Here is a 17,031-nt window from a genome sequence, read left to right on the forward strand (position 1 = left end):
ACAGGAGACTTGATTGTCCATGATGATGTTGTCTGCTGACTTGACCTGAAAATTGTGGTAGAAACAGGTTAGTGAAGCAGAAGGCACAACCCCACCCACCACTCCCTCCGGCTCAACAGCCAGCTGGAGAAAAAATTGTGATAACGGGAAGATATGTAGCATAAGGGGATCATAATGACATGGGAACTTTATAGGAAAGTATGAACGGAAAACGTTTCAGCTGGTTTACCATCGGCTGAACTGGGGCTGGACTCTAGAAAAAAGACATGGTTAAATGATAACTCCTGAAACAGGATTGCTTACTGATAATATATATCATGGAAGTCTTTGTTTCGCTTTGATTTGAAGGTAGTGATAGCCTTTTGCATTTCCTACGCCTGGTGGTAATTCTATTCAATGTTTTACAAAGCTACAGGTGAAGAAAAAAAAATTTTTTTGCCCATGTTGCTAGTACATCCCCTTCGTGTTATCTTCGTACTGTTATTTACGAGGGTTCCGTAGAAGACGTTTCCTCCTCACATTAAGACCACGAGGACCTATTCCTTGTTTCCCCTCTCCTCTAGTGTGTTATTCTGCTCAGGTTTCTATCCTGTCCCTTTGTTCATCAGGAACTCCAGGATTGAACAACTCACTGGGTCTTCCTGTGTCTTAGGTGAACAGTATCATCCAAAACATCGGATTACTCTTATCTCCTAAAAGCAATTTTCACCGTCTTCATTATACTCTCTTTTGCTAGAGTATTGATGCTCTAACCAAAACCATCTTTCTCGAACAAATTGGCCAAGAATCAGTAATATTCATGTTTCTCACTACCATATCATCAAATATTTATCAGTAAGAATTTTTTCATTATTCTCGAACATCATTCTGCAAATTTAGCTTTGAAGTGTGTCCCTTAATCTCAATAACCTATCGACACTGCAAAGAGCGTTCAAAATAAGATAGTCTGCCTTAAAATGTGTTTTCTGTCGTCGGTCAAGAAAATCACTTTGTTTGAAGGGTGACTCAACATTTACTGGCTTGGTTACTGGTATTCCCTTCCTAATGTTATCGTAGGAGACGCGTTGGGACAACACTCATACCAAAATAGGTGCATTATAGAAAAAAATATTGAGTCATCTTTCATTTTGGAGAATCAGAGATTTTACCAGTTTTGACCCAGATTATATCAATAAATTTGTTATGTTTAGACTCTCTTCGACATGTATGTTTGATTTCTAACTCCATAAGCTTAAACTAAGCACTATAGTCTCTCATGCTAACCCATGATTCCAGTCGTGTAAAAGTACCGTTTTCTCCTCAGATTTTGTGGACGAGCACCGAGGAACGAGATATGGAAGACGACGTTCTCCCAAATTGACGTAGAGTATAAGAGTAGCAAAAACCGCCATGGAAATAAGAACAACCAAAGCCTACAGAAGGCCATTACGAACAGGGGACCACCCCAGCAGGAGTCGGAGAACAGGGACGCAAAACCCGCCTCCTCATCCACTCCACGATCAAGAAGGCCATCGGATCCTGCCAGAGCCAAGAAACTAGAGCGAATAAAAGCCCTCCAGCGGTTGTACCAGCAGAAGAATCGTAATAATCATTATTCTCGGCGACAGAGGAACCAGAAGCAGTCATCACCGAGGAGACAGTACTACCACCAGAGGCGGGCTTATAGCGAGTCCTCAAACACCCGGCGGTTCTACAGACACTCGAACGGTAGCGCAGATGACCCCTTGGGCCATTCGATCGACGAGAACCTACTGGTAGACGGTGATCACTTAGTCTTCGACGTGGAGAGCAACGCTTACGGAGCTGTGTCCAGCCACCACCTTGGCCCCAACACCGTCAGGCTCTTGAGCCTGGGCGAGCCATCGTGGATCAGCATGAGCTACATCACCGAAGACGGGCTGAACGACACCACTTCGGCGGTCGGTCATCGCGCGGGTGGGTCGATCTTGTTGGAAGAACGCCCCGCCCAAGGTGCCAGGAAGGGAAATCTCTCAGGCATCGATACGTCGGAGGGAAACGCCATTTACAGTGAACTGATCGACGACATGGATGTTTCGGAGGGTGACCCGACCGGCAGACTCCCTCGGTCAGTTCGGGAGACGACCCGTCCCCGCCGCCACCGCGGGCGCGATCGACGCCGCGGGAACGCCCGTCGCAAGCACCACCGCGAGCGATACTTCACCGTGACCCGCGGCCGAAACCCGTCCCACAGACAGCAGTACCGCGTCACCATCACCAACCACAGACGACCCAGCGGCTCCGACAGCGCACCCTCACCTCCTCCCCGTCGGGCTCTGGACACGAGTCACGCCCGAGGCCGAGGTCGGAACGAAATCATTCCCAACAAGCCAGCCAAGCCAACCTCGCACGACGGGTCGAAGAAGTCTTATTACCCGAAGAAAAACTTCGGCTATAAGAACCCCAAGACCTCCACCCAGACGCCAGCGACGCCAGGCCAACATTTAGATGGAAATATGAGACAGGAAAACAAGGAACACTTTGTGATAAAGGTAAGATATATATATATATACATATATATATATATATATATATATATATATATATATATATATATATATATATATATATATATATATATATCCCCTCTAGGCTTAATCATAATTCCTATGCCCTCGTGAAGTACAGTTGTTTCCTGCTGCCATATGCACCTTCGACCAAGTCTTTTTCTCTCTTAAGGATAAGAAATCCACCCTTGATCTTCCCTGTACCTGAAGTTTCTGCTTTTGTATATGACACAGACGATATCCTCTGATAACCGTTCCCCATGTACCTGTTAGCTAACCGTTCTCCATGTCTTTTTTTTTTTAGCAAACCGTTCCCCATGTCTCTGTTATCTAACCGTTGTCCATGCCCCTGATAGCTAACCGTTCCCCATGTCTGCAGGTATCGGCGTTCTGGAGCGGTTGTGGTGGGGAGGTGGAGAGGAAGCAAGGGAGGTTCTCCAACCCAGGCTACCCAAGCAAGGCCAGCCACAAGGGCTCCTGCTTCTGGAGGTTTAAGGTGAGCCTAGCAGCGTACTAGGGGGCAGCTGCTTGCCTCCTTCATTCTTTCTCTTCCGTCTTTCCTTCTTCCTCACTAAAAGGATGACTCTGTGCATTTCCGATTTTCAGCGAATTATTCAGAAATTATAATACCCTAATGTTCGGTTGTACGCTAGAACGTGAGATGTGAACACTGATTTATCACTATCGTTAGGTCGTATTTTTCAAGCCTTATGCTTCAACCATCTTTCATTATGCTTTCCACACCTCCATCACTCCTTCACAGCAGCTAAAGAGTACCTCCACAGGAGCACCACCTCACCCCGTGCAGTCTAATGTTCATTGTCAAAGGTGTCGGAGATGTGATACAAACTGTTTAAAACCCCACGAAAATAGTGCAAGGTGATAGGAAACTGTGTAGGGTTATGTGTATAAAACCTATTGCCTCTTTGTTATGTAGGGATGGTGGTAAAGTCTATGAGCCAGCGGTCGATAAAGGGAGAAAACGATTCAAAATAGAAACAACGTCAGACACAGAGTCGAACACCTACAATCCACTTGAAAATCATTATGGTTTTATATCATGAAACTACACAAAAAAAAAGTCTACCCTTATAGAAAAGGCAGAGTCAAAGGCCCAAAAGGGGGGTATATGTGTGGCATAATGAACGCTTGGGAAATTCTTTAAAAAGCACAGGGTTTTTATATCAGACATCCTTTACAGATCAGAACGAAAGTGACAGTAGACAAAGAAAATGGGTAGTAAAAGAGGGGTATCTCATATATTTGACTTTTTTTTTCAGCTCTTGTACATTTCTCCTATTAAGGAAGATTCTCCGCGTTCCTTAGTGGTGCCTTGCTACTGGTTACCCCCTGAGTTTAACGTATCTCTGACTTACTGTAGCTGTTGATATGGCTTAAACCATTTTCCTTTTCTTTTTCCAAATGTCAACTTTTGCTTAATATCATCCATTAATGTGAGAAAAAAGTTGTTCATGCCATTCTATTCTCCTCCCACCACCACCACCACTCACACCAAACTCCCTCACCACACCCCTTCCATCTCCCGCAGACTCCCGCCAGCAGCCACTGGAAGCTGGAGTGCAGCGACTTCAAGATTCGCAAGTCACAGCAGTGTGTCCGAGACCACCTCGCCATCAGGATCAACGACGCCAAGTGGTCCAGGTCTGTGCTCCTCTGTGTGTGTGTGTGTGTCTGTCTGTCTGTGCTCGTGGCTTTACATGGTCGCATCTGCCTCGTCGTATGTGTGTGTGTGTGTGTGTGTGTGTGTGTGTGTGGTTATCTTTCACTTTCACTTGATATGATTTTTGCTTTTGGTGGCATTTATCTTGGCCCAACTGCTGCTTTCTTGTGCCTCTGTTTGCTTGTGTCTGGCTCTGTTTGTACCTGGTCCTACCTTTGTTTATATATCACTAACTGTTTGTATGTGGTATTCATGTCTGTCTGTCACAGTCTGTTTGTGCCTGGTCTTCTTGTACTTTTATGTACTTGTGTCTGCTTGTTTAGTCGAGTCTAGTGGCCATTACTGTGACTGCAGTCTTATCTGTTTGTGTGGTTGAATATTCATATTCAATCGTGTTGATACTGATTATCTTTAATGTTTATGTATGTTCCATTATGTGTTTTATTCTATATCTATATCTGGTACTGGTTACAGTTGGTTCTAAGGTACATAAATCATAATGAGTGTTTGAGTTGAATGTTGTCATTGTGTATTATGGTTTATGACTGGTTTTAAGTGTATGCAATAAATGGGATCATCTCCCATCTACCTGTTCCCTCACAAAGGCATATTCCCTACTACCTGCTCCCCCACAGAGACGTTTCCAACGACCAGCTCCCATTTAAAGGGACGAATACCAGCTGCTCCCTCTCAAAGGGACATTCCCGACTACCTGTTCCCTCTCAAAGGGACATTCCCGACTACCTGTTCCCTCTCAAAGTGACATTCCCGACTACCTGTTCCCTCTCAAAGGGACATTCCCGACTACCTGTTCCCTCTCAAAGTGACATTCCCGACTACCTGTTCCCTCTCAAAGTGACATTCCCGACTACCTGTTCTCTCTCAAAGGGACATTCTCTATAACCTGTATCATCAGAAAGTGACATTCCCGACTACCTGTTGCCTCATGACATTCTCGACTACGTGTTCCTCCATAAAAAGACATTGCCATCGACTTGCTCCCACACAAAGGGACATTTCAGACTACCTGTTCCCTCACACAGAGACATTCCCGACTACCTGTCCACTCACAGAGACATTCCCGACTACCTGTTCCCTCACAGAGGGACATACCCCAGCTACTTGCTCCCACCCAATATCTACGCCCATGCCAAACTGACGAAGCTTGTTCATCTCAGGTACTGTGGTCGCGAGGGACCCAGTCTGGTGCTTACGTCCTCCCACGAAGCATTCGTCGACGTCGTTCTCAACACCTTCAGGAACAACTCAGCCAAGATCTTATGCTCCTGGGAGACCACACGAGTCGGTAGGTTATGGAGGAAGACGCTGGTGCCCAGTAGCAGAGAGAGGAGAGGGAGATGCATGTCATATAAAGGATGGTATATGCTTCAAGGTCAGAGAGACTAGATGGGTTAATCTATCAAGGAAACGTAAAATGTTTGATGAAACCTGGAAAGATGTATTCAGAATCTTTAATGGACAGATCGATTTGTCTGTGAGGCTTCTACTTAACTGTAGATGGGTGGAGTTTCAGATGGGAAAACTATACGTGCAGTTTGGTATGGCGAAGTGGTGCTCAGGCAGGGAAGCAAGTACTGTATGTAGCCAGGGTGATGGTGTTCAGCCAGTGTAGACCTCTTTAACCTCCACATTGTTACTTTATGTCCTTCTTTCTCCTACAGTAATGTATATATTTCTGAGAATAACGATAACAATCAATGAAAAACGTTCAATATGAGTAAGATGATTTAGGGATAGAATTGACGACCTTAATTTACTGATCTCATTTGTGAATCTGTATTGAAGACGAAGAAAATTTCAGAAGCGAAACTCAAGGAATACGGCCCAAACCTTGAGAAACTTTTTACATACAGATGAAACTGGTTGTTTTGATTTTTCATTAGAAGTACTGAAAATGTGAAGTCCATAATGCTATAGTTATTAGTTGTGATAAGAAGACAAGTGAGTATATCCATGACTCGGTCGTACTAATACTCTTGTTAGATTTCCTAGGTCTGCGTCTAGCATGGGTCATTGCCTTTATGACGACCCCTTCCTCTGAGCCGCGACGCGTTCGCGTCTGGTAGTCTTAAATCCCACAAGAATCAGATTGAATCCTATCATCAGGGAAACCGATGAACCATACTGGTAGTGTTAAGTACCGTATTGCAACGGCAAAGTGAACTTAGACTTGCAAGTAGTAGCTGAATAACACGTAGGAGAGGGAATGATATAGTAAAGAGTTCAACTCTATATAAACCATAGGAACTGATGATTTCCTATGATATAGTAAAGAGTTCAACTCTATATAGACCATAGGAACTGATGATTTCCTCACCACTCACATATTCCACTCTAGTATGTTTACCTTCCGTTGTTTTCACAGGGAGACGATGGTATAAGGCATCTGTTGCACTGCAAGTCATTTAGAGATTTCAGTAGGTGGGAGGACCTGACCCAACGCGATTACACCGAAAATGGTGTTAATAATGATAGACAAATAGATTTATATTGCTTCAACTAGCCAGCCTTTCAGAGTGTCAGTATTGTTTTAATTAACAAGCCTTTTTCCCAACAGCGAATTATCTTGACTGTTTCCCTCCCGCCTCGGTCAACTCTGAGGGAGACCAAAACACCAGACTAACGTGTCAAATTTCTCCTCCAGAGGCGACTCCTCAGCAGCTCCACAGCTACGGCAGGTACTGGAGCTACAACTTGACCCGTGCCACAACAACTACCACCACCACTACAACTACTACTACCACCACTACCCCAGCACCTGTAGCCACACGGAACAAGTAAGAGTCCCTCACATCTCTGTAGGTCATGATGTGTGACATTCATCCTTTGCTCTAACATATCTCTATATGATTTCGTGTATTTCTTCCTTACCGAACCACCAAGAGAACAGTGTCTCAGTGAGTTCAGATCCTTTGCCATCACTTCAGTTGTCATTTCACTCCGCATATGTTTTGTGTACAGTTAGGCTTACTCAAACTCTGCAGAATGACCTCCTTTATCATTCACTTCCTCTTCAGTTTCCTTATCCTTACCAACGGCAGCTTAAAGAAACGTAAACCCTTCATGGGCCCCTCACCCTCACCGACTTCTCCGGACTTAACCATCCACAATAAAATATCAACAAAGCGATCAACCTTCAGGTGAGAAGTCTTAACACTCTTGGCTTGCAAGACGTCTTTCGTGAACGTCGTTAGATTGTACGTCCCCTAGGGGAACATCTTCACTTCCCAGAGCAACACCTACAGGTCATGAAGATAGCATTCCTGTGCCTCCTGCTTGCTATAAGCTAAGCGATGGTGGATGAATGCCCCTGTCTGTCTGAAATACTTATCTTGATTTACTACTGGTATCAGCATTGACTACAGCTCTCTCAAAAACCTTTCAACAGCCTCCAGAGGCTGACCGTCGCCCACCATGTCATCATTAAACCAAAGATAGACCATAGTCCCGCACTGCGTTCCATTGATATCCAGCTCCCTACTTTCCTACACGACAGTAGCCCCCTTCCAGGTTGCTCAGTCCACCAAGAGTTTTCCAGTACCACTTGGAACAACAAAGTTGGATGGAACACGTCAATACCAACATCAAGTCTTCCAGTTGTTGTTTCTACATTAGTCAACTTCAAGACACTTGGACTCCCTACATCTGAGCTCAAAGACTTTCTTAGAACTTTAAATTTTTTCCTAACTTCACTTGTTCGTTCCCGGCCCTGCAAAAAGGGCCGAAAAGAGCATGCAAAATCATCCATCCTCTGTCCATCTTTCGCCATGGACCAAGAGACGCTCAACACACGGCCCGACCTCACCCACAACTCGTCTTCAAGATATTACCTACAGAACGAACTATATACAACATTCTCGCCACCGTCAGTCACTTCCCGCAGCTTGAGATCCCCCGTCCCAAGGTTGCATGACGTTCAGCACCATAATGCAAAAGAACTCCTACCAGTTCATGAAGAACACTAGAAGAACAGACCCAGCCCAACCACCGGAAACATCGTCAGTAATCAGTACAGCAGGAAATATAAACAACCAATTTTGTACTAGATAAGTATTATCTTTCAAACACCTTTCTCACTTCTACTGTTTAGTGTTGTGAGTATTTCCTATCTTTTGCCTGTGAACAGTAGTTTACTAACTTAATCACGATTATTATTATTATTATTATTATTATTATTATTATTATTATTATTACTATTATTATCATTATAATTACTACTTCTTTTACTATTATATTGCCATCATAATCAATTATTATTATTATTTCTAATATCATCATTTCAGTAGTAGTAGTCATAGTAGTAGTATTAGTAGCAGAAGTCGTAGTAGTAGTTCATCATTTCAGTAGTAGTAGTCATAGTAGTAGTAGAAGTCGTAGTAGTAGTAGTCGTAGTAGTACACTTATCTTGCGACAAACCCAACACCTGCTCAACCTGCTCACTTCTTGGTCCCCAGCTGGAGCTGCAGCGACTACACCCACCTGACGGCAGACCACACCATGTGTCGGTCGACGCCCGCGTCCTGCGCCATCTACTACGAGGGGCTGACGCTCAGCGAGAGGGTGATCATCCTCGAGTCCCACAACCGGTACAGGGCGCAGGTGGCACGAGGGGAGGTGAGCGAAGGCCTACCTGGACCGCAGTACTCCGCCTCAGACATGGAGCAGCTGGCCTGGAACGATGAGTTGGCGCGGGTGGCTCAGGCCTGGGCCTCAGCCTGCCCAGATTACCACGACTGCCACGACTGCCGCCGACTCGTCTCAAGTAAGACCATCTCTGGTGTGTGTATGATGCGTGGCGCGCTGCTGCTCTGCTGCTGGAATGGCTGGTGTAGTTGTGAGTGTTGCCGGACTGGCTGGTGTGGTTGTGAGTGTTGCTGGAGTGGTTGGTGTAGTTGTGGGTGTTGCTGGAGTGGCTGGTGTAGATGCGAGTGTTATTTGTGTGGTTGTGAGTGTTGTTGATGTGGGTGTTGCTGGAGTGGCTGTGTAGACGTGAGTGTTGCTGGCGTGGCTGGTGTGGTTATGCGTGTTGCTGGTGTGCCCGGTGTAGTTGTGAGTGTTCCTGGTCTGGTTTTGAGTGTTGCAGGTGTGACTGGCGTTGTTGTGAAGTGTTGCTGTTGTGGGTGTGAGTATTGCTGGCGTGGCCTGTGTCATCATACTACCTCATTTGTCACTCAGGGCAATGATTAACGTACAAACAAGCCATCTGTAAAATCCATACACAAGTCCATCATTTTAAAATGGTACCTTCCATTCTCACTGTGATAACACGGACGACAAGGCCAGCCAGGTCTCCCCAGCATGAGGTGCAGAGGCTAATAACCCACCTGCCACCCACAGGAAGCTATTACGTGGGCCAGAACATCTTCTACGAGTGGAGCAGCAGTAACCCTGGCTCCGTGTGGGGGACTGCAGTCAGGCTCTGGTATGAGGAGGTCAAATACGTTCCCAACTACCTCATCAAGAACTTCCAGTGAGTACCGTTTTGTCTCCACCTCCCATCCATGTATATATATATATATATATATATATATATATATTTTTTTTTTTTTTTTTTTTTTGCTTTGTCGCTGTCTCCCGCGTTTGCGAGGTAGCGCAAGGAAACAGACGAAAGAAATGGCCCAACCCACCCCCATACACATGTATATACATACGTCCACACACGAAAATATACATACCTACACAGCCCTCCATGGTTTACCCCAGACGCTTCACATGCCCTGATTCAATCCACTGACAGCACGTCAACCCCGGTATACCACATCGCTCCAATTCACTCTATTCCTTGCCCTCCTTTCACCCTCCTGCATGTTCAGGCCCCGATCACACAAAATCTTCTTCACTCCATCTTTCCACCTCCAATTTGGTCTCCCTCTTCTCCTCGTTCCCTCCACCTCCGACACATATATCCTCTTGGTCAGTCTTTCCTCACTCATTCTCTCCATGTGCCCAAACCATTTCAAAACACCCTCTTCTGCTCTCTCAACCACGCTCTTTTTATTTCCACACATCTCTCTTACCCTTACGTTACTTACTCGATCAAACCACCTCACACCACACATTGTCCTCAAACATCTCATTTCCAGCACATCCATCCTCCTGCGCACAACTCTATCTATAGCCCACGCCTCGCAACCATACAATATATATATATATATATATATATATATATATATATATATATATATATATATATATAAACACACACAGTATTGCTGTATATATACCAACTTCTGTAGTTCCTCACTCGAATCTGCCACCACCACCGTGTCATCAGCAAACAACTGACTCGCCTGCCAGGTCTCCCACCACCCCCAGTAGACTGCATACCTCCTCCTCCTCCTCCTCCTCTTCAAGACCCTTCCATTTACCTCCCTCATCATCCCATACAAAATCAAACTGAGCGGCTGTGGTGACATCACTCATCCAAGTACCCACTTGCCCTCGTAAAGACCCAATTAATACCCCGGACTCGGTGCTTCCGTGTGAATTCAAACGTAATGTATAAAGACATTCTTCTCTATGGGCTTTCGGTACACTTGAGAACTGTACACACTAATCAAACCCTCATATAATCGCATATAAAAAGAAGCATTTTACCAATCTTCTTCTCTCCCCAGCTGATTGTCTCACCTTACACAATATTCACCACTCTAAATTTGTCTCCTATGTTGGTTTTCTATGGGAACTAACACTGTTTACGTCAGCTATGTACCTGTACCATGTAGCACCCGTGTCCATGAATCTGTTGTAGCCGTCAAAATGTTTCCGTACACAGGTATGTCAGGACTAAGGAAGAAGCCTAGGGCCAGTGCCCCTTGTCCAACTGTCTAAACGTGCATGACACACATCTGATACACACGAAAACACCATTTCCACATAGTCTGTCTTTTGATACTAGTACTTCTTCATCTTCGCTATTACACTTCCCCCCCTTCAAAGAGCTAATATGAAGTCTTTACCTGGACGTCGGTAAAATAAAGCTTTAGCTGGACGTCGATAAAATAAAGCTTTACCTGGACGTCGGTAAAATTAAGCTTTACCTGGACGTCGGTAAAATAAAGCTTTTGACATCAAAGCTCATAAGCTTTTCCTTGTCAGAATGAACGTTTGGTTCTTCGCAGCAGCTTGCAGATGATGATGATGATTGGTAAAGTTTTTCAATATCATAATTTTAGGACCATGAAAGTTATCAATGCAAAGGAATTACTGGAATATGGTGACAACACGTCCACGGTTCTGCTCCTCCTCCTGTAGGTCTATGGATCATGCAGTGATCGGCCACTACACACAGTTGGTGTGGGCAGCCACACGCGAGATAGGCTGCGGCGCCGCCTACCACGACTGTTCCAAGGTGTTCAAGGGTCGCTCATGGAAGCTGAAGTGCAAGATCTACGTCTGCAACTATGGCCCTACGTAAGTTGTGACCTCTGTCTTCTTCACTGTAGTGCTTAACTTTGGCACTTTTTTTTTTTCCCCCTTGCCTTATGCCTGTCTCAACCACGACAGAATGTTCGTATTTGTAAAGGCATATTTTTCAGTCTCCTCTGAGAATATCATTTTTTTTCTTCGTGTTTTCCATTTCATGTCGTAGGCCTGGCCTCGATGAAAAGTTTTATCCATGACTAGAGTCTCGATTATCATATAATGTTCAATATTATGAATGTAAGGGAGGGGGAAGAGAAAGGGGAATAATCATTCACTTACAATCCAAATATTAGATGGTCGTCAGAGTCACTAAATAATACCCTTCTTTTCCAGTGGCAACTACCTCAATAAACCTATGTACAAGATCGGGCCCCCTGCCTCCGATTGCTCGGCTGACTCTCGTCCCTCGCTGGAGTACCCGGGCCTCTGTAACTCCCACTGAGTGTGAGTGCGAGAGTGGAGGGTTCCAGCAGCGGCTTCCTCCCTTGCCATTTATCTCGTCTGTACACAGCGCGTACTTGAGGACCTGCATCTCGCTACATCTCACACCTTGCCATCAGCGCAGCTCCTGCCAGTACGATGCCCCAAGACAAGGACACTGCCTCTCCTCTACGAGAGCATCTTGAAACTGTCCGTCAGCTCCTTGAACACCCGCAGTGCGGAACCACCCTACCCAAGGAGGGTGTCATATCCGTGCTGGACTTTGAATGGTGTGTGATGCGCAGTGACCTTTGCTCCGTTAGCCGTGGTTTGAGCTCTCGAATGAAGCTCTCTCTCTCTTTGTGAACGTCTGTATGGGCGCCGTCCATAGTGCTCCTGATTGGCTCTGTGGAGAAGTAAAGGCGCAAATGTCACGTTCTTTTTTATAATTGTATGGGTGTGTGTGTGTTACTGGTGAAAGCGAAGGAACATTGCCTAGTGACTGGAAATATATTGCCTAGTGACTGGAAATTACAGACTCGCGTGAAAGATCGAGGAGGATTCGCCCCGTCTTGGGTCAGTGGCATCATAGACAACGTTCCTTATTGCCGCCACACCGCATGCGTGCCAGTGGATTTCCTGTAAGGGACTTGCGGGGGGGTCTGGAAGTGATGTGTTCGTCTCCCAACCACAGAAGATTCCCAGCTTCGACAAGTACCCATCAGTGACAAGGGTATCGAGGACTGCCTATGTGATAGTGTTACTTCCTGAAGCGGTCCCTCGCTGAAGTTATACGATATGTGTTTGATCCTCACTGACAGCGTTGCGACTTCGTAAGTGCTTCCTCACTGAGACAGTTGCGACCTCGTAGGCGTTTCCTCAGTGAAGTATTTCGTTACTGGGAGGCGTACATACAGCAGTGTCTAAGATCTGTATCGTTTTATGTTTTCATTGACAGAGAAGGTTGTCAGTGGTGCTTCCCTTGACTGAGATAACCACTGAATCATTCGCTTCATGAGGATGTAATTTCAGACGTCCACTCACTGAGAAAGCTATATATGCGAAGTGATCCCTTACTGAAGTCACTGGTGGAGAGCGTCCTAATCGTAAAAGAAATTGGGAAAGAAAAGATTACTTTCTCCCTGGGAAGATAACAGAAAGTTTTGTCCCCCAGTGGTAAAGGCACTGTTGAGGTGCTGCTTCATGAGCAAAGTGTGTCTTGGAGAAGTGTCAGTGTGAGAGTGAAGTGGCCATGAAGCCACTGATCGTGGACCTGTATTTATGTATAGATTATCCTTCACTGTAAAGCATATTAAGAACGCATCTTAATTTATATTCCTACGGCATTTAGTGTTTTTAAGGACATCTACTCTTGACATTAGCTTAAGCTGAAGCCTGGAAACCACAGCCTCGGACGGTAACGACTGTGATAACGGGTTTGTGACGACGGGAAGGCGATGTGTGTGTTTGTGTGTGTCCCCCTTCTTCACTGCGCCTCATCCTTCGTCTACCACATTGTGTTCAGCGCCCGTGATGACGACGCGACGATCGCATCGAACCCACCTCACCCCTTTGCTGAAGTCGTGGAAACCACCAGTGTTGTGTGTAATAATACTACCGCTCGTGGATGCATACAGGATAACGCAACGACCTTGTGGACAGACCAGACTTTCAATTCGTTCGTCTTTTTTTTCTTTTTTTTTTTCAATCATGCATTGTGCTCGTGTCTCACAGGTACACATGGCCTCTGTTTGGATAATGATGTTCCAATTAAAATGTCCGTCTCTCGCACGCGACTTACACTCACACTGCCAAGTACTGTGTACATGACAATGTGGCCTAGCATTTAGAGAGAGGGAGAGGGAGAGCACTTGCGTGATAAGTACACCGCCATAGAGTCTCTCTCATACGAGAAACACTCGAGAGCTGCTCATATCCACAGACTTCCAGCTGGTTCCCAAGATCTGTTTGGCTTCTTCAACGCCCGACCTTAATAGACTGAGGTAGACAGACACCAGGAGGAACACTCAGTTATAAGTTTTTCACACTATGAACCTCTGGCTCTATTCCTTCCACAAATTACCTTCAGAAATGGTCGAGATTTGGACTACCAATAGATCCCATAGTGGCATAGTGAATCGTCCTCCTCTCGTGCATCTGTGCTCTTAAATTCTAATTGCCAAGGCTTGGAAAATGAAGTGCTTTCTAAAGGAATTACCGAATAATAAAATGAGAAGAGTAAGCCTCTGATTGCGTGGCAGTGTAGTAATGTATTCCTGATCACCCCCAACGCTACTAAATGCGCGACGGTGGCGCATACGAGAACAGCGAGCCCTGGCGCCCCAGTACAGAGGGTCGTCTGCGTCGCAAAATCCTGTACCAGCTGGAGACGAGGCAAAGCAGATCACGACAGCTAGTGCCGCACCTGTGGACTTAGAGTATCCATACTAAATTCCCAGATATGTATTTTTATTTCTTTTTGATATATATATATATATATATATATATATATATATGATTGTTTCCTGTTACAGGAATCCCTTGTATCTTGTCTCTGGCAGCGCTCAGGAAGCCGACCACGTCTTACAAGGCGGGACCACAGGTCATAAAGTGCAGTGATGTGTGTGGTGTGTCTTTGCTGGGAGAGAGCAGGGAACTTGACCATCAAGTCTTCACTGAGTGGAAGTTGTGTATCAAAAACAATAGATGGTCTTGAAATATGTTGAATTGGTGTTTGTAATGTTGTGGAGATATGTTGAATTGGTTTTCAGAAAGTAGATGAGTTTGGATTCGTTCTGTGATTTCTGTTAACCGTGAGTGGGTTAGTCTGAGCGAGGATCTTCGTCTCATGATGTCTGCAACATGTGTGGAAACAGTTTGAGTTGTATCCCATTACTATGTCTTTGTGTGTGTGTGCGCTTTGTGTTAGGCTTGGCTGGCGATGTGGGTGAAGCGTGAGGTCGCATGAATGACGGAAGTTTGGGAGCTTGAATACCGTGTGCTTGTCCTGAAGGCTGGCCAGTTTGCTTTCCTGTAACCTGTGCAAGTCTGTTTGTCGTTTGTATATGTTGGCCCGGGGTAGGTGGAGTGTTCCCAGGTTGGGCAAATGGTCAGTGGACAGTTCGAGTAGCGATGCTCTGGCTGGTCCTCGTGTTTGTTTGCAAGAGGTAATGCCATGCGAGGTTGGCTGCTGGAGGCGGTGAGTAGGGAAGTCTGGTGGTCGCGTAAGTTGAGGATACTAAAAGGATGGAGACGGTGTATGAGTAGATCACCTCCTGGGACCTTAGGCATCAGTGCTGAGCCAAGTGGGAGGAGGTGGGCCAATGAAATCTCCACAGAGATCGTTGTTAGGTATGTAGGTCAGGCTGTGCAGCTGTGGGGGAGTATATCTGGAAAGACATGTTCGGGGCAGGCATGTAGGTATCCTTTAAGTTGTAGTTAGCCTTTGTGAAGTTTTAGTCTTGAGGGTTGTAGGTCTAGGGTGCTGTCAATGTCTGTGAGCTGCTCTGTTGAGCAAGTGGCATCGGGAAATGGTATGAGTGGGGAGGAAGCAGTGTTTACGAGTCCTCTCCCTTCTCGTCCTTGTTGTCTGTCTCGTCTTTTGGTTGTGGAGTCGTACAAAGGTGGAAGGATGGAATCTCCGTGTGAGTCTAGTTTCTCGGATGAGAGCCATGTGTTGGTTGTCTTATGGGAACTGGTCGAGTAATATCCGTGTGTGTGTGTGTGTGCCAATAGTGTTGACATGTAAGGTGTTTAGAGTGTGGTTGAGGTTTTTTGGAGTACTAGAGGTTGCTGGTTAAGAGTGGCATTGTATGCACTGTGCTTGTGTCTGAGCTGGGAGTCTGTCAGGACTCTTTGGGACTTTCTGTCTGTTTGAAAGACTTCGTACGTCCAGTGCTCTAACAGTCTCTTATGGATGGGAGAGTGATATACAATGGGGGCAGTTGGGGCATCTGATGGGGTGGTGGTGCTTCTTATAGGTGATGGGTATTCGGCACTGTGGGCGGAGGTAGCATTGGTTGTACAGTGTTAGGGTTAATGTCAAGGGCTTCCACTGGTAGATTGAGTGATGATGACCACCACGCCATCATCTCCCAGTAGTGAGGATAATGTGTGTGTGTGTGTGAGTTATTTGGTTACGACCCGTGGTCTGCCATCCTGTCCTAGCTACTGAGGTTACACTGCGAGTGAAGAGTCACCTTTGGCGAGGCTTGGGCATCGTCAGCTGACGAAGGAGAGTACAGTCTCGTCGATGTACTTATCACTTGAAAAGGGGGGGTCATCCTAATCCTGCTACTGTATGCAGCGTAGCCTCCGAGCTGCAGAAGCCCCTGAGTTTGTGGGTGTCTGTGTATGTGGGGAGGTGAGTGATCCGTGGGGTTGTAGCCCCTGGACCTCTTTTGACAGAGATTGGTGCTGGGGTTGTTATAATGATATGTGGTATAAGTGTGTTGCGGTGTTAACCCCATCACTCAAAAGAGTCCTGGATGATTGGTGTCACCCAGGTAACTCCCCTTTGTTTTGTAAATATATTCCTTAAATTGTGTTGTACTGTATTACACCCGCCCGCAAAGAGGTGAAAGGCTTATTCCTGTAACCCCTAATCTTAAATGTCCCTTGGGTGAATGCAAGTGACCAGAGTACAGCGTTGGTGTACTCGCAACGGATGACCATCCACAACAGAGCAATGTGGGTACACGTCAGCTCCCGAGGGATGTTTGAGATTAGAGGATCAAGACGGGGGAAGGGGTCACCTGTTACTAGTCAATATGTAAGTTTGATTTCTACAATAAAGGTCTGGGTATGGAGGAGAGCTTTTGTTATCCTTATGTGTTCTGGTATTAATGATATCTTGTCAAGTATATCAAAGAAAGCTCTCATGGCCTTCTGAACAGGATTCTCAGTTTCTTTGTGGCAATTGTAGTGATGTGTGTACTTTGGACATTCCAAGACAGATAA

At 45.7% G+C, this 17,031-nt stretch overlaps 1 protein-coding gene across 2 annotated transcripts in view; it reads left to right on the forward strand.

Annotated features, from left to right (window-relative positions):
- The window catches only part of LOC139755100 (uncharacterized), a 485,699-nt gene extending 468,819 nt beyond the window's left edge, over window positions 1-16,880 (forward strand). For both annotated transcript variants that reach the window (XM_071673222.1, XM_071673220.1), the window contains 9 exons: window positions 1,304-2,510; window positions 2,905-3,021; window positions 4,075-4,187; window positions 5,385-5,512; window positions 6,872-7,004; window positions 8,682-8,989; window positions 9,565-9,697; window positions 11,482-11,640; window positions 11,986-16,880. In XM_071673222.1, the coding sequence (XP_071529323.1) occupies window positions 1,304-2,510; window positions 2,905-3,021; window positions 4,075-4,187; window positions 5,385-5,512; window positions 6,872-7,004; window positions 8,682-8,989; window positions 9,565-9,697; window positions 11,482-11,640; window positions 11,986-12,094 (2,407 nt within the window). In that variant the 3' untranslated portion in view covers window positions 12,095-16,880. The remainder of the gene's footprint in view (window positions 1-1,303; window positions 2,511-2,904; window positions 3,022-4,074; window positions 4,188-5,384; window positions 5,513-6,871; window positions 7,005-8,681; window positions 8,990-9,564; window positions 9,698-11,481; window positions 11,641-11,985) is intronic.
- Window positions 16,881-17,031: the final 151 nt, after the last annotated feature.

The sequence above is a fragment of the Panulirus ornatus genome, chromosome 18 (assembly GCF_036320965.1).
Source record: "Panulirus ornatus isolate Po-2019 chromosome 18, ASM3632096v1, whole genome shotgun sequence".
In the NCBI taxonomy this organism is placed as follows: Eukaryota; Metazoa; Arthropoda; class Malacostraca; order Decapoda; family Palinuridae; genus Panulirus; species Panulirus ornatus.